At 44.7% G+C, this 17,281-nt stretch overlaps 1 protein-coding gene across 4 annotated transcripts; it reads left to right on the forward strand.

The window, feature by feature from the left end:
* Window positions 1-2,897: 2,897 nt before the first annotated feature.
* Window positions 2,898-17,008, forward strand: LOC115398488 (kinesin-like protein KIF2A). Of its 4 annotated transcripts, XM_030105277.1 has the most exons (22): window positions 2,898-3,049; window positions 10,170-10,264; window positions 10,419-10,529; window positions 11,065-11,119; window positions 11,395-11,511; window positions 11,794-11,838; window positions 12,978-13,078; window positions 13,195-13,290; window positions 13,368-13,422; window positions 13,512-13,674; window positions 13,761-13,851; window positions 13,956-14,019; window positions 14,124-14,215; window positions 14,299-14,441; window positions 14,526-14,730; window positions 14,831-14,941; window positions 15,034-15,101; window positions 15,286-15,411; window positions 16,030-16,177; window positions 16,269-16,370; window positions 16,460-16,595; window positions 16,700-17,008. In XM_030105277.1, the coding sequence occupies exons 1-22, from the start codon at window positions 2,989-2,991 to the stop codon at window positions 16,783-16,785; spliced, it is 2,271 nt and encodes a 756-aa protein (XP_029961137.1). In that variant the 5' UTR covers window positions 2,898-2,988; the 3' UTR covers window positions 16,786-17,008. The 4 variants fall into 4 exon arrangements, with proteins under 4 accessions (XP_029961137.1, XP_029961139.1, XP_029961138.1 ...); XM_030105279.1 differs by lacking the exon at window positions 15,286-15,411; XM_030105278.1 differs by lacking the exon at window positions 11,794-11,838.
* Window positions 17,009-17,281: the final 273 nt, after the last annotated feature.

The following is a 17,281-nucleotide window of genomic DNA, read 5'->3' on the forward strand; positions in this document are numbered from 1 at the left end:
AGATGCAAAAAGCATGAAGGTGAGGTTGAGATGAGTTTATTACGTGACAGTACCCCCCTCTCCATGTGCGCCTCCTGGCACACAACAAGGCAGAGGGTGGCAGACTCGGAACGGGGACAGGACTCAGACTCGGAACGGGAACGGGAGTGTGCTGCGCTCCCTCGGGCAGCCAGCACGGACAGGGGCAGGACCGGTGGGGGCTGCACGCCGGCAGCAAACAGGAACAGGATGGGTCGGGGCAGCACCTCGGCAGACGGGACGAACAGGAACAAGATGGGTCGTTACTGCACGCCGGCAGCAATCAGGAACGGGTCGCCGGCAGCAAACAGGGGAACAGGACAGGTCGGGACTGCATGGCGGCACATGATCTGGGGGCGAGCTTCTCTCGCCGGCGGGGGGCCATAGGCACACGGTCCGGGGGCTAGCAGCCTCGCCGGCACACGCCCAGTTTGCGAGGGCGTCTTTCGCCGGGGGACCCAGGCGCAGGCAGCCAGGCGGGGTACAAAAGTGTTTATTGTCCAAAATAAGGGAATCCAGAACTCAAAGAAAACCGGGAACTCAGGAACACAGGAACAAAACGGCAAACGAAGCAGAGGTGCAGGCAGGGACATGGAGGCACACAGACAGACCCACAAGGAGCCGACAAGACACACCTGGAGCACGGGACTTCAATACATGGCAGGTGAGGCACATTAGGGAGTAACGAGGCGGGAGAACATGAGGGCAGGTGACTTGACAGGAGAACAAGAGGAGCAGGCAGGTGACCAGGCAGGAGAACATGAGGGCAGACAAACAGAACAGGACCCCAGCGCCTCCACGAGGTCGCAGGGGCACAGGGCGTGACAGAGTCATACAGCCGGCTTGCCCTCATGACCAACTCACTCTGTTACACACACACAGAAAAAAAACTGATACACCTCCCAAAGAGAGAGTAGTCCAGAGCAGGTGTTGAGCAGTTTAGAGGAAAACAACCTTGGAAGACAATGCAGTCATTATTGAGATCCCCAACTCTGCAAAAATGTTATCAGAAAATTTCCCAGGCCCGAACCTCAAAACAACGGGTCTTGTGAGTTAAAATGTAAGTTAAAACAATGTATCATGAAGATAACTGGTAATACTTAAGGAACTTTCAGTCATATGGTTTAACTGTTGGCCGAAAGAACGCAAAAACACTATAATATTTCATTTTGCCATAGCACAAGACACCCTCGGTGGATGGGGTGATTGGGAGTGAGGCAGATAGACACAGGTGGGATTGACGAAGCAAATTTGGAAAGACTAGGACACCGAAGAGGATGGGAGACCCAGCCAGGAGATGGGACTCCAATGGTCCTGACAGTGTGGCACAGTAAGGAGAACTGTCTAGTTTATTGACACAAAATCAAACTTGAAAGTGGCACATATGATTACAGTTTATAAAACTATGAAGAAAGAGACGAAGTAATCGAGGTAAATTCAAACAACCTAGTAGCCCAGTAAATAAAGATGAGACATTAATTCTGGAGTAGGAGTTCACAGGAACTGTCTTATGTACGTTAGTAGGTGCTGCAGCATCACCTGGTGGTTTTACGTTGACATTCACAGAAAAACAGTCAAGTTTGCCACAATTATTTGTCCTTTATTTGATGTAAAATCAATGAGTGGATACAAAATTCGCCAAACTTGCATAAGTTTGATAAACTATGGCTTAGAAATATGTCTGAAGGGGAAATGTTTCTCATTCGGGGGTCTGTGAGTGGCTTTAAAATGTCATTTAGATCAGATGTAGAAGCAATGTGATGTATAGAAAAGCATGGATGTCTACTGTCACTTTTTATGAGTGCTGTGATAAAACACAGTGTATTAGATCTTTGAATTTTATGACATTTTCAGAAGCATCAATCGTGTTCTAGCTGGAATAAAGGTGATTTTTGAAGTCAACGCTACAAAACACAAGGGGATACAGGGGATGTTTAAAATACATTTTCCCCTTGATTTGTAGTCATTCTAAAAAGCCTGTTTTCAGTGTGTCAGAGCTTATATATATTGCGATTTGCATTGACTCATTGGGTTTGTTTGGAAGAACCAGCCCCCCCAAAAAAGGATGTTACCAAATCTATGTTTACTGATGCTTAGCAGGGGAAAAAGTAACCCGACTGGATAAAAATAAATAACTCTGCTAACGGAGTAGTTTTGTTTTAAAAGTGAATAATAAGTCTGTCAGTGCTGAGTTGCTTTTGCTGAGATCCTCTGTATGTTATTTTACACTTGATCTGAAACAAAGTTTTTATTTCATTTGTTCTCATTTTCACGCCTTTCTGAAACATTTTATTTTTTAATGATCTAAATTTCTTCACACTAAGCTTTTAAACTACCTTGTTTTAATTAATTACACTGTAAAGTACTGAATTTTTATGTATATGTGTGGTTGTGGAGAAATAAACTTGACATGTGTTTTTGCTTTGTTTTGTCTCGTTCTTATAGATAGAAAAAAAATGAAAATGTTTTACAGAATTAGTTCTGGTATTAATCTGATACAAAAATTAGAATTTTCGAAATGAAAAACTTTTAGAAGACTTTTTGTTAGGCATTGTATTGCAAATTTCATAATAAAACTGAGCTGGGTGAAATTCACTTCACATCGCATGGCTCTTGTACATGGCGTGCTTTATTTTGAAACTCTTGTACATTACTGTATTTTCAATTAAGTCAATCTTTGCCTATAGAATAAATTCACGAGACATAGAAAAGGCTATAGATTCCTTCTTTCCACCAACCTTTACCCAAGAATATAAAATACTGCGAGTAATTCTTTAAACACAAGAGGGCAGCATTACACTATATGTGTACAGCCTGCCAGAAAGGAAAAGAAGAAGAAGAAGAAGACGACGTCACGTTCCTCGTTGTGTTGCCCGCATCTTCCACCAAACCGAAGGCTGCACGGAGAGGCTGCGCCGCCCGGCTCTCACTTCTCTCTCCGGGATCCGTTCACGTTATAAGTGATGAAGGATGGCGACGTGTTTTGCCAACATTGTCGTCGGTACTTATGTGGAGATAAAGCGCAGTGATGGTGAGTTTCGCCCTGTCTCGTTCGCCTCTCCTCGCTCCGCTCAAGTTGTTTTGATGATCTTTGTTGCTGGCTGCTGTTGAATGTAGCTGCCATGGTTCCCAACCGGCCGCGGAGCGTCGCGTTAGCTTTAGCTTTATCAGGGCAGGGAGTTTCAACCACGGCCTAGCAGCCTTCTGAATGGGCGCCTACCTTTGTTAGCAAACCTTCTCTGGAAATTCAAAAGATAGCTGCCGGTTATCAACGTTACGTTGCAGAAAATGCGTCTAGCGTGAAATTAGTAAAGCAGACCAGCTTAAGCTGAAAAGCATCATGCAAACGGTTTATTGTGAAACTGAATCCCATTTTAAGATTGGCCAGGCTAGCTACATTGCTAATCTAAGCTAACCAGATTCAGTTGGTAAGAAAGCGATGCTAGCTTGTCATTAGCTTGAGGCTAACTGTAACCACTGATGGCTTTCAGAAACAGAGGAGTCTGTTATGGAAACCCAAAGCAAGAACAATATCTAACGTGTAGCTTACAGGGTCAGCCATAAAAAACTTCATACATGTGAAGCTTCACACATTTATTTCACGTTAAATGTATATATTGAGGGAAGGCATATCAGGTTATGTTTCAATATAAATGACCGATTATAAAGTCCCATGGTTGAACTTGCCCAAAGACTGTAATGTGTGCCCTTTTTTCTACAAAAAGTCATTCAAAATATCAATTTTGACGCAATTATTATTATTGCCATTTTGTTGTTGGCCCTCCAGACTTCAGAATATTACATAAAAAAGTGTATCTGATATACAAAACATATCGAAGTCAACATAACCTCGAAAAATTACCATAGACTTACCTGGATGTAAATTCAATCATACTTTTCCATCATTAGACAGACAGACAAAAACATATCATATTATTGTTTTTTAAGGATATATGTAAGGCTTGATCATATGGTTGATTTTGTTATAACAAAAAGTTGGTCTAAGACCCATGCAAGTAAATGTACAATTGCATAGGTCATACATCTGATCCTTAACTGATATTGGCAAATTTAAAATTAGTCAAGTACATGGAAAAAGTATTTTCACAAAATTTCAGGGGATGGCTATTAAAAAGTAATTTAAAAAAAGACAAATAATCAAGCAGTAATTGAAACTTTCAAATATGGGATGATGTAGCTTCTTGTGTTTTTGTTGAGGTCCCTAAGATTGTATATGAATAAGGTGAATTATGTAATAGAAATGATCATATTTTAATTTGGATCCACAGTATACTGTAGCTTCCAGTTGCTTTTGGTGGTCGCTTTTATCCACCACCCTCTTCTCTAATCTCCTTGGCGTACGTATCACGATGTACTCCAGTCTCTCTGTGACTGATCCGACTATGTAGTGTTAATGAATGATCATATTGTTTCAGTGACCGGATTGGTTGAGATCATCCGCTGTGTTTGAGAAATCATTTAACCTCACGCCAAGATAAAACGATCATGAAGATGACCAGGTGACAGGCCAAAGCCCGCACTGTGCCTATTATAGGAGATCTACATAATGTAGCTATAGCAGCTCAAGAAGAAAATGGGATTACAATGCTCCCTCTTGAGCTTCAGTTTGTTTTTGAAGGTTAACAGAGGAGTAGACCGAGAAGCGCAGAGGCTGCTGCCTGTGTGACTCCCCTCTGTGTGAATGTCGGCTTTATTCTGCCTGTGCTCTATGGTTGATGAGCTTTGCTCCAGGGCCGAGCAGCCAAGGATGACTGAAAAGTTTGTGTCATTCCTACAGGCTGCTCCAGGACTGGGATACACCCAGTGATCGTGTTTTGCAATAAACATTTCAACAACAAATAATCGTTTCGATGAAGCACCTGAAAGCATTCTGTTGAAACCTATCACTCAGGGTGTGTTTTAACTATTGTTGTGATCGTTGCAGACGAAACTCTTGAGACATTTAGTCATGTCGCACATATGATGAGATCAGAGGCGAAATGTGAACTAATTGCGCAACAGGCCCAGATAGGGAAGCAGTCCCGCCTGTCAGTTTTGTGCGAGCTGCTGTTGTATTGTATCCAGAGCAGGGATTGCCCTCTCTCTGGGGGTTGGCAGCAGGGCTGGTTCAGATTCAAGAGCCAGATTCAGGCTATTAGCCGCCACCCCATCTGTTGCAGCCAGCTCCCTCAATTTTACCACGACTGATGCTCTCTCCCCCGAGTGTGTTTGTGTCATGTTTTTTTAATTTCATGATCACCGCTTTTGTGTGTCAAATTTAACCGAGTTAATCTAATCTAGTTAGTATTTCATGCTGTCATGCTATCAGCTGGGTCCGATTTCATATTGGGCCTGAGTTTCCAGCAGTTATGAGATTTTGTTTTTGTTTTGTTTTTTCAGATTTTTTTTTTAGAGTTTTGATTGATAAAACTGAGTTTTGTCCTTCCAAGGCATTGATCACCCATTGGCCTGGTCTTTTTACACTGTGTGATATTTCTCCATCTGTGACATGCTGACACACATTCATGAATGTGTGGCTTTGGTCTTATATTGAAACTGATGCTCTGAAGGCTTTGTTTGTTTCACGGGCTTAGCACAGCTTGAAGCACCCCCTTTTTAAGCCCCTCCAGCTCTACTGGGAGGTGTCGGCATATTCACTGAGCTAGGTTTTAGTGTAAAAGTGGGACAGTGTGGATGCTGCACTCATTTCAAGGATGTCAGCATCAGTTGCTGCAAGACGGCTCAGCGAAGGGCTGTTTTGTGTGTTTGTGTGGATGTATTTTCACCTCAGAAGAACAAAAACACTTCGTTTTGCATTCGTCCTTGTACTTTGTTTTCAATTGGGTCAGTACAAACTACTTGTGTTACTTCAATATGACACCACTCGCAGGCAGATGAGTACAGTGCGTACTTCTGCTTCCACAGAGGATGTTAGTGGAGTGGGCCGTCCTTCAGCGTGACTGAGGATGTATTCACAATATGGTGTGTGAGGGGTTTCCTCAGGCCAAGCTGGGTGAATAGGAGTCACATTGGTCTGTGCCTAGATCTAGCTATCTGTGATTTGATCCTCAAGATACTTTAATTAAAAAGTTGCACACAGAGCCTATAAGAAGCCACAAGCATCCTGTGTATCTTACTGATGTCTGGTAGGAAACTTGTGTTCTCTAAGGATGCATTGATGAAAATGTCGGGTCGATACTGCAGGATGTATTCACACTTTTTCTTGTGAAAAGTTCCTGATACAACCTGGTGAGTAATATGTGACGCCACAGTTTAATATTAATGCTGTCCACTTTGCTGCTGTAACCCTGCAGATTTCTTCAGGTTGGGATGCACAGATCAAACATCGTGGGTCTTCGTCATACTGTATTGGACTTGTGTGTGCTCAGATTAAGCAGGCCCCCCATGCTGTTTGTTGTGTGTATTGTCTTATTGAGACTGCTTGATAACCACAAGAAGGATTCAGTAGAATAGATTTGCTTTCCCCTTTTCTCAGAAACCTCTTAAACAGAGCTTTAAACAACATACAAGAAGGATATTAAAATCACATGATGCTAAGTTGGTGTAACACACAAGATACCCCTTTGTGCTGCACTGTGCTTCCATACTGAAACCGCCCTTGATTAAACTGTATGGTTTTTCTGTTGTCTCATATATTTCGATGATTCTGGCTTATGTGGCCATAAATGTCCATAAAGATTTTTTTAATCATGTCCACTGACAGACTAGACGAAATGCTGTCGATGTACGATAAAGATGTGAGGCATTATTTGCCAGCTGGCACAACAAAGAAAAAACGGATCGCTTCATATAACTTCATTTGTGTCAGTGCCGTTCACAGTTGTATTGTGTTGCTATTAGGCTGCCCTCTTTTGTCATCTGTACTGAGATCAAGTGTTTGCTGTTCGTCTTAATCAGTGTCAGCATCTGACATGTTCGATCAGAGATCAGCTAACACGCTTCCAGAGTTTCAGAGCTGCCATTCTGTAATCTAGTTTTATGGTCCATGTTGGTAGACTTATATTTGAGATTCATCCCTAATAGTATATGAACGTCGGCTGCGTTTCTGCAGGCATGAATGTGTGGTTTCATCACAAAAATAACAAACTGCTGTTGCAGTGGAAACGGAGATCTTTTTCAGAACTTTGCCATGTAAATGTTAAACTTTTCTCAAATAAACGAGGCGTTGTCAGCTGGAACGTTGCTTCAACGGGACCTAAACCCCTTGAGCTGCTGACTATTGTGTTTCATGAGAAAGACAGAAAGGAGGCTGTCGCCTCACAGCTGTTCCAGCTTTCATGTCAATGACCCGTCCCCTTCTCAGTGGTCACAGAGCCATCAAGTATTCAACCTTTTGGGTTTTTTTTTTTTTTTTTTTTTTGTGCTTCATATTTTTCAGATCAATAAAGAGCTCAACCACTGTAATCTTGAATGTTGAGAAAACAGCCAGATTATTAAAGATGACTATTTATGTTATACATATTTACATATACAGCTTCAAATTTTTTTCTTAACAAGAGATAATTTTGTCAGTGTGTGATTGATAATATTTTCTACCAAACATTCACAAGTCCTCCCTGGTGCAGCTGCTACTGTGATATGTTGCTAGACTTCATCATTGAAGTGGTTTGAAGGAAGGAGGCAACTGACACCTCTAAGTGACTCGGCTGTGGTTTGCACTAAAGCCAAGCAGCCAGACACATTTCCTTTTTTTTTTTTGTTTTTTTTTTTGCATCAAATGGGAAGTAAAACAGATTTAATAGACTTTAGTCTTCTGTGATCATAAATATTGTCTTAGCATTTCTGATCCCTCTGTTGTTGGTGTGGTGTTATGATTAAGACCTTCAGGGCAAAACAGTATGATTATTGACACATTTCTTGGCGTCATGTTACATTTCAATGCTATTATTTACACTTTCATTATTATTCTAGTTGCCAGTTTGATGTTGATATAGATCCGTTTGCTTCTCATGCGTTGCGCAATAAATGTTTATTCATGGTGAATTAAGAAAACTGGGAATTGTTTGAAGTTTTCATAGCGACCAGCTAGGCTGTGCACACCCATAGAGAAGAGCAGCAGCAAATATGAGGAATAATTCTCAGGAAATCAGTGGACTTTGTCTTATTAGAGAGTTGTCGAATTAATTCTAATTTCTGTTTATACATTTTTCAATGATCCATTCATTCAGCTCCTGCCACATGTTCTGCATCATGCGGTTGTAGATTTAACTTTAATCTTGCATTTTAAACTGAGGTTCATCTGTTTGTTCAACTTAATTTTATTTCTGTAACTCCGAATACACACAGTCATCTTAAGGGGCTTAAACAGAGGGGGGGAAAAAAGCCAAGAATTCCACATGAGCAAGCATAAGCGGCAGTGGAAAGCTAAACCCTCTCTCTCAGCAGTGGCACACCACTGGAAATAAATTAAGAAAAAAGAAAAAGAAAAATGAAAGTTCCCTCCAAAGAAATGATGGAAGATATTGTATCGGGTTGCGTCTCATGTTCAGCTTTGACAGTAAATAAATATTTCCTTCATGCTTTCTGTCAATGTGCTCAGCTCTGTCAAACATATGGCCCATGGGCCAATCCTGGGACTCTACAGGGTGGAGTCCGGCCCGTGAGATGACTGTGCAGATAATTGAGTCATGGCTGCATTTTTTCATTGCAGCAGGATTGGAAAAAGACATTTCACTGTATTTTGAAACAGGATAGAAATTTAAAATGGTCATGATTTTGAAATTGTACTTGTACTGGAAAAAAATATCAAGTTTATGTTATTCTGAGAAAAAATATGTATCTAAATATACATCTTAAGGGTGTGTGTTTACCCTCTGAAGCCTCCTGATCTTCTTACTCCACAAATCATTTTTCACAACTCTCTTTTTACGAGCAGTAGTTGTGCTTTTTCTTCCCTCTGCCAACGTAACGCGCTGCATAGTAGATCAAACAGTTTTCAGCAATTGAGGAAGCTGAAAGCTTCCATGCTTGTTCGCTGCGTGTGCCTCTAAATAATGGATCCTGGAACATGTTGTGTCACCGTGCTGGGAATTCACATCGTGCACGAACATCCACAGCGGCAACGATGGGAAGGCTGAAGGGAATTTTCAAATTCAAAAGATTATATTTTAAAATTATATTTGTTGACCTTTATTTAACATGTATTGAGTTATAAATGAACAAGCACAAAAAGCAAGATTAAGGGAATGTATTTTTCATTTTATAGTCTTTTAATAATTGTTTAATTACAAAAAAAATTCAGTTCCTGCCAGTATTACTGCTTACATTTTTTTTTTTAATTTAAACTATATTTGGATTTTCAGTCTGGCTTCAAAATATACCACAGCACTGAAACTGCTCTCACTAAAATAATCAGTGAATTCATTAGAAATGAGTGCAACATTGGATCCGATTGACCACGGCGTTCTTGTCAATAGTCTTGTGAAATGGGTTAATCTTTCTGTGTTGAATCGGTTCAGATCATATGTCAAACGGAGGACGTCTTTTGTCAGCATTGAACATCATGTATCAAGGAGACATATCCGCTATTATGAAGTTTCCCGAGTCAGCAGCAGCTTCCGTGCACTGTTGTTCTTATATGTTACCAACTAGTTACATATTCGGAGAGCTCAGTGTATCAATTAGTCCATGTCTTACAGGTTATTGTAATGCACTTCTTATTGGCTCACTAAAAAAAAGAAATCCTGACAGACTGCCACTTTTTGATAGTGTCAAGTAAGACCCAGACAGATTTTTTTTGGCGTTACATGTTTTAAATTCACTACAGTATTAAACGTAATGAAATGTTTTCCTGTTCTTTACTGTGCTGCTCCATCTAAGCCCGGGTGTGTTTGAACAGGGCTGCTTCCAGATCCGATGGGGTGGCAGGTGGTCATTAGGCTCTTTGTATTTCGTCCAATGATTCTGTTACCATGCAAATGTGCAGCGCAGGGTGTCGGTGAAATCCAATTCATCTGTCCCCATGTGTGTTTGTTAAGCCAGATAAAGCACACCGGCTAAATTAAATGTTTTTTGTTTTTTTTTGTGATGCCGCTATGAAACTGCTTCTGCATCAGAGTTTGGGTCCTGGTGCTGCTGACTCATTCTTGCCAGTCTGATGGAGGGTTTCTCCTCTCTGTGGCCTCTTCCAGGACGTATCCATCAGGCAATGGTGACCTCACTCAATGAGGACAACGAAAGCGTCACTGTGGAATGGATAGAAAACGGAGACACGAAAGGGAAAGAGGTGAGGTGCCATGCATTACCCTCACCGCCACCAGCAGCTGGTTTTTTCATTATTCGCAGCAATAAAAATGCACTCAGAGACTTTCTGTAGCAGCTGTGATTATACAACTATTGCCACGTATATTTATTGATTGAACAATCGTCTGTTTGAGCAGATTGACTTGGAGAGCATATTTGCACTTAATCCAGACGAGAAAATCGCCCCGAGCCCAGAGACCCCGCCTCCTCCCACAACTACATGCGTGAAGGTCAACAAAATTGCAAAGGTGAGTTGAGAGGTGAACTGAAGTGAAGAAAACGAACTCTAACCTCACCCTCTGTATTAAAGCGCTCTCTCTCTCTCTCTCTCGCTCTCTCTCTCTCGCTCTCTCTCTCTCTCTCTCTCTGGTAGCTACCGTGCAGCTCAGTTTCCTTAATATAGAACATGGATCCTTCTTGGCAACCCACTAATTAGTACTGTTAATCTACCATGCACTACACACAGCGTGCTTAAGTGTGGGATTATTTGGGTAAATATTGTGGCAGTGGTCACCTGGTTCGCAGTGCAGTGTCTTCGGTACACTTCTAACATGGTGCACAAATGTTTCCTTGTATAGACTGAATATATAATTGTGTATCAAGGCTGTAATCTGAACAGGAGCTTCCTTTAAACGCATGCAGTGCAGTGTATTCTTCTTTCAAGTGTGTGATAAAGCCAAAAAACTCTGAAAATCTGTTTGAAACTGGCCTCGTAATTTGGTACCAGCACAGGGATTTTTCTATTTCTGGATTTTCGTTAATGTAGCATTTTATTTCTTGCAGAACCGACGAACAATAGCTCCTGTGAAGAACGATGCTCCATCCAGGGACAACAGAGGTTTGTTTCATGCAACGCTGTGACGTTTACGTCATTGAACTCTGGTATCCAGTGAAGGAAGGAAACATGTCAGTTGAAGTATATTCTCCGGTATTGAGTTATAAAGTTGTTTTTGAAAAGGTATATTTTTGCCTCAAATAATAAATTAGTTGATATGAGAAGCAACAAAATTTGTCATATTTAGTAAAACTAGATAAAATGCAGACGTTTTTCCTTACAAGCATGAATGCTGTCTTAATATTTATGGTCTTTTAATTGTATGTATTTTTCTTTAGCAATTCCAACCCGGGCGAGACCCCTGCAGCCTCAGCAGCCAGAGCCGGCTCCGCCTCCTCCATCCCAGCAGCCCACACAGCAGACTCAAGCTCAGACGCAGCAGCAGCAGCAGAACGGTTTGTCTTTAATCCAGCCTCTGTCGTTTTTGTGACTTTTTTATTGTTTCTTTAAAAAAAAAAAAAAAAGATGAATTCAGGGAATGACTTTGAAGCAGCTGAACTGATCTTTCCGTGGGAAATCCTTCAGCAAGCGCAGCAGCTAACAAAGGATTTGATCTATTATTACACAGTCTACAGATGAAAGGGCGACTCCTCCTAATGAGTTATGCTCTCCAGTCATTTTAGATAAATCTGTAATCTTTAATGTGGTATATTTTTTGTTAATCCTGTTCATCACAGAGTCCTCCCATCACCCGATTTCCAGAAAGGAGTCTGGACAGCTTTGTATGTATCACCTGCACGTTTCCCCTGCCCTCACTGCTTTCTGGTGATTCTGATAGATCCCCCGATAGAATCCGCGACACGCCTGATTTTTGTGAACGGATCAGTTTTTGATCAGAGCGGCGGCGTGGAGACGAAGCGGCACTATAACACTATCCCTCCAGCAGACAGGCTTTCTGGGTATTACGGCATAAAAGCATTTGTGCTGCCGCGTGGCTCCGCCGCCTCTCCTCTGATTTCTGCTGAGTCACGCACACGTACGCTCGCGGCGGCGCCGCTGTTTGTACTGTGTGTCGCTCTGCTGATCTTAAACCGTAACCTGATCTCTTGAGCAGCTCACGGGAGCGATTTGTTCCCCCGTCGTCATCCCGCCTGTGATATTCATTGAATTACATGTAGCGGCGGTTCTGTGCTCCTCCTGCGCTTCCTTGTCCTGATGTCGACCCAGCTCGTCTTCTCCTCCCAGATTAGAGCAGATTATTAATCCCTCCTCTGCTCCATCAGTTGGGGTTCTCAGGAACTGGGGCCAGCAGGAAGCAGGGCCGCTGCTTCACTGGGCTTCAGCCAGGCTTCGCAGTGGGAATTTGGAGCCGCGGCAGCCAAGCCGGGGCTAATCAGATAACACCGGGTTTTAGGAAATTTGCAAAGAATCAGAAGTTGCTTTTACTCACGTGTTGGCTAACTGGTGTTCTGTTATATCGGCTACTAATAGATTGTGATTGATGTGAAAACAATACTAATCTGTGGGTGTGGTGTTCTGGGCTAAATTCTGGATTTATTTAGACATTTCCATTGTAGCTTTAAGGTGCTCCCTGAAAACATGCCAGGGTTATTTGATAGTTCTCCACTGTAAGTAGAAAAATGAATGTGAGCGATTAAAAAATGAGAGCAGATTTCAGAGACCCTGTAAAAGCCTGTTGTTGGCCTGATGGTGAAAGCAGCCTGTGTTGAGCTGGAGATGCCGTGTGCCAGTCGTTACATCCTGCTCTCAGGCTGCTTCATCACTTGTTGGAAACAGCCCAGAGTTTCTGTGACAAGAAAGTAGAAGAAACAGGCTGGGAAACAGACGAGAGGAGAAAAGAGCTCTCTACTGAAACACTGAGAGAGACGTAACGCTTATTTCTTTTTTTGCTCTATGGCAGCGAGGAGGAAGTCAAACTGTGTGCTGGAGGTGGAGAAACTACAGGAGAAACGAGAGAGACGCCGATTCCAGCAGCAGGAGCTCAGGGTGAAGAGAGCTCAGGTACTGAATTCTTTTGACAAAATTCCATTATTATAAACCGACTCATTGGTTTTTAGAGCACAGTGTTTCCTGTTGGTGGTTATATTGCACCATTGCATCGTTTTGTCTCCCTTCAGGAGGTGGACACCACCATCCCCAACTATGAAATCATGTACATGATCCGAGATTTCCGAGCCAGCCTTGACTACCGGCCCCTGACCACAGCAGACCTGGTGAGTGGAGACTCTAAATGTTGTCTTCTCTCTTAATAGTTCCCCCTCAATAACTAAATAATAAAATGTCCTTCTAGATTGAAGAGCACAGAATATGTGTTTGTGTGAGAAAACGTCCTCTCAACAAAAAAGGTGAGCTCCTCCGTCTCTGCTTTTCCCGGCCACGCTGTGTCCAGAGCAGGTTTTTACTCGTCGTGTTAAAAATGTCTCCTGTTTTCCAGAGTTGTCCATGAAGGATTTAGATGTGATCACCATCCCCAGCAAGAATGTGGTGATGGTCCACGAACCCAAACAGAAAGTCGACCTCACCCGCTACTTAGAGAACCAGACGTTCCGCTTCGACTACGCCTTCGATGACAGCACGGCCAACGAGATGGTTTATAAGTCCGTAACAAGCCGGCAGTGTGCCGACAAAAAACAAATAGTTTTTATGTAAAGCAGCTAATGTGATGTGTTGTTTTCTCCCGCAGGTTCACCGCCAGACCGCTGGTGGAGACCATTTTTGAGAGAGGCATGGCCACCTGCTTTGCTTATGGGCAGACGGGCAGTGGAAAAACACATGTGAGTTCTATGAACGTGGCCCGCCTGCATTTGTCGTTTTATTCCTTTAGTTGTCAAACGTTCACATTCACTCACACACACACACTCTCTGTGTTGGGTTTCAGACGATGGGTGGAGATTTTTCAGGAAAAAACCAAGACTGTTCGAAAGGAATTTATGCATTAGCTGGTAAGCAAAGCTGCTTTGGTTTTTCTTCTTCTTGTGCTTTCATAAAGGAAGCTTTGCGGTGGAAGAATTTGTGGACTTTTTTTTTTTGTTTTTGTGTCTTTCAGCTCGCGACGTGTTTCTGATGTTGAAGAAGCCGAACTACAAAAAGTTAGACCTGCAAGTGTATGCTACATTTTTTGAAATCTACAGTGGAAAGGCAAGTGGTGAAGCATTTTCTTTAAATTTCCACTGACTAAAGATCAAACCCTGTGCTGACTGTATTGTCTGCGCACGCTGCAGGTGTTTGACCTGCTCAATCGGAAAGCAAAGTTACGAGTGCTGGAGGACGGAAAGCAGCAAGTGCAGGTCGTGGGGCTTCAGGAGAAGGAAGTGAAGTGCACAGAGGACGTCCTGAAACTTATCGAAGTGGGAAACAGCTGCAGGTATATGCACGCATATCAGAAATCTCTTTTGGAAGCACCTTCCTTGCACACTTCTTCACGCTCGGTGTCTCTTTCTGCTCTCAGAACATCTGGGCAGACGTCGGCCAATGCGCACTCCTCCCGCAGCCACGCTGTTTTCCAAATCATTCTTCGGCGGAAGGGAAAGATGCACGGCAAGTTTTCCCTCATTGACCTCGCGGGCAACGAGAGAGGAGCCGACACCTCCAGCGCCGACCGCCAGACCCGCCTGGAGGGAGCAGAGATAAACAAAAGCTTGCTGGCCCTGAAGGTCCGTGTGCCGCCACGCACTGCCTCCTTCATTCACACTGTTTTTGACTCATTTGATAATCCTGCTTGTGCTCTTTTTAATCCGTCACGTCTTGTTTCAGGAGTGCATCAGAGCTCTGGGCCGTAACCAGCCCCACACTCCGTTCAGGGCCAGTAAGCTGACCCAGGTCCTCAGAGATTCCTTCATCGGGGAAAATTCACGCACATGCATGGTCAGTCGTTTGTAATAGTTCACCATCTCTGGGATGATTATCAGTCTTTTGTAAAGGTATAAAGTTGAATGGTTTCCGCTTTGTCCACACAGATTGCCACCATCTCTCCTGGCATGACGTCCTGCGAGAATACGCTGAACACGCTACGCTACGCCAACAGGTTGGAACACGCAGTAAAAATACTTTAAAGCTCCCTGCCGCTTTGAAATGAATCGTACTTCTACTGTGACTGAATTTCTCTCGCTCTGTTGGTTCTTTCTGACTCTCGTGTCTCCTCTCGCTCCTTTTCCCCCTGCTGTCCTTCCCTCTCGTGTCCCCGCTCCGCCCCCTCTGCCGCCGTGCAGAGTGAAGGAGTTTGGGATTAGTCCGTCAGACATCCCCTTCTCCCAGGGCGGTCAGGGGAGTCGCCCCGACCACTCGCCCACCAATACCTTTGAGTACGATGACTTTGCTGAAACCTCTCCCTGCAGGTCGAGCACTCCTTGAAGCACCGCACTGCACGCAAACACACACACACAACCCTTCACCCACAGTGCATGTGGTCCATGGTGTTTATAACTTCATCAGGCTTCTCCAGTCCTCCATCTGCATGGCGTCACGTTTTATTTCTCTCCATCGCCGCTTTGATTCAAGCCGTCATTGTCATCCGTGGCTCAGCTTTCAGTTTCTCCTGAACAGCCGATCATCCGTGGCCGTGTTGTCGTCACCTGTGTCGCACTCGTTTGGCACGACGAGTGGAAGTTGGAAAGCGAGAGCTCAGAGTTGTTCGCAACTGGACTTCAGGAGTTACGTGAGCGCCTGCAGACCGGGCGGCGGCTTGATCCAGCTCTCGGCAGCTAATTCCTCTCACAGCGCCGCTTAATTAGCAGCGGACCCGCAGGCGCGGCATAATCTCTAATCAGCTCTGCAGCGCCTTGTTAAACACGAGCTCTGACCTTCCACGCTCCTGTTAGCGTCGGCTAACGTCTCCACATTGATCACGGCCATCCCTTCCCCGTGCATGACGACACCCCCCCCCCCCCCCCCCCTCCATCCCCACAGCTGTTGGCAGCGGCGGATCAATAATTGCGCTCCGGTTCTGTCCGCAGGGTGAAGGAGTTAACGGTGGACCCCAACCTGGTGATGGAGGGCGGCCGGCCGAACATCCACGCCGTCAACCAGCTGGACCTTCTAGACGAGGACTGGCTGAGTATCTCGCCACAGAGGGACGACCTCAAGCTGCTCTGTGAGCAGAATGTAAGCACACAGGCGCCTGGCCGGCCGGACGGCCAGCAGTTCTCTTGTTAATGACTCTGTTTGGTGCTGAAACTGTGAATGTGCTTGGCAGGAGGAGGAAGTGTCCCCTCAGCTCTTCACCTTCCACGAGGCGGTGTCCCAGCTGGTGGAGATGGAGGAGCAGGTCCTGGAGGACCACAAGGCCGTTTTCCAGGTGAGCCGGTTGCTTCTGTCCGCGGTGCGCGGGGAGGTCGGCCCCTGCCGGAACGAAAGACCTGAGAGGGCCGGTGTGTTTCTGAGCAGGAGTCCATCCGATGGCTGGAGGACGAGCGGGTGTTGATCCAGATGACGGAGGAGGTGGATTATGATGTCGAGTCGTACGCCACACAGCTGGAACAGATCCTAGACCAGAAGATAGAAATCCTCACTGAACTCCGGGGTAGGGGTTCATCACACACACTCACTCACTCACACACACACACACACCTCCAGTGCCTGCCTTTAGTTTCAAACCCCTCTGATGTGCTTTCTTGTCTTTGCCAGATAAAGTGAAGTCGTTCCGCTCCGCGCTGCAGCAGGAGGAGCAAGCCAGTAAGCAGATCAGCCCCAAGAAGCCGCGAGGTCTTTAGACCCTGAAGAGCTTTAAGTGACACAACATTAACCACTCCCAGGGGGCGGGGTCTCCGGCCCCGGAGCGCTCCTGTCCTCCACGTTCTAAAACTAGACACACTTTATCGGGGATCCTCCTTTCTGAATCGAACTCTCTCCCTGAATCTGATGATCCTGTCGCTGCCAAGCTCCAAACAAATCCCAGTTCCTGAGCGTCACTGCAGCAGAGGCGTTCCACCGCGGTGGGGGTGGGTGGGGGGGGGGGGTTAAACCAGGGGGGCCGGTGGCTCTCCAGGGCCGGAGCTCCAGACCTCGGCCCGGCACCAGGCGGTCTGTCCTGAGCGGCCCTGAAAAACACCATCAGATGGACTGAGCGACGCACCGACAGGCTCCGGACGCCGCGCCGTGACGATCCGTCGCCTCAGAAGTGACTCCACACTCACTGTGGTCCGGTGGGAAAACGAAACGACTGTTTTAGTTGACTGCTTTATCAGAGAATGTTTAGTTTCCGTTCCT

This window comes from Salarias fasciatus, chromosome 12 (assembly GCF_902148845.1).
Source record: "Salarias fasciatus chromosome 12, fSalaFa1.1, whole genome shotgun sequence".
Classification (NCBI taxonomy): domain Eukaryota; kingdom Metazoa; phylum Chordata; class Actinopteri; order Blenniiformes; family Blenniidae; genus Salarias; species Salarias fasciatus.

Bases quoted from the DNA above. Each gene is read 5' to 3' on its own strand.
- LOC115398488 (XM_030105277.1), top strand. From the start codon at position 2,989: ATGGCGACGTGTTTTGCCAACATTGTCGTCGGTACTTATGTGGAGATA. The intron at 11,120-11,394 runs GTTTGTTTCATG...ATTTTTCTTTAG, and splicing joins TCCATCCAGGGACAACAGAG to CAATTCCAACCCGGGCGAGA. The intron at 13,675-13,760 runs GTCCGTAACAAG...TTTCTCCCGCAG, and splicing joins GCCAACGAGATGGTTTATAA to GTTCACCGCCAGACCGCTGG.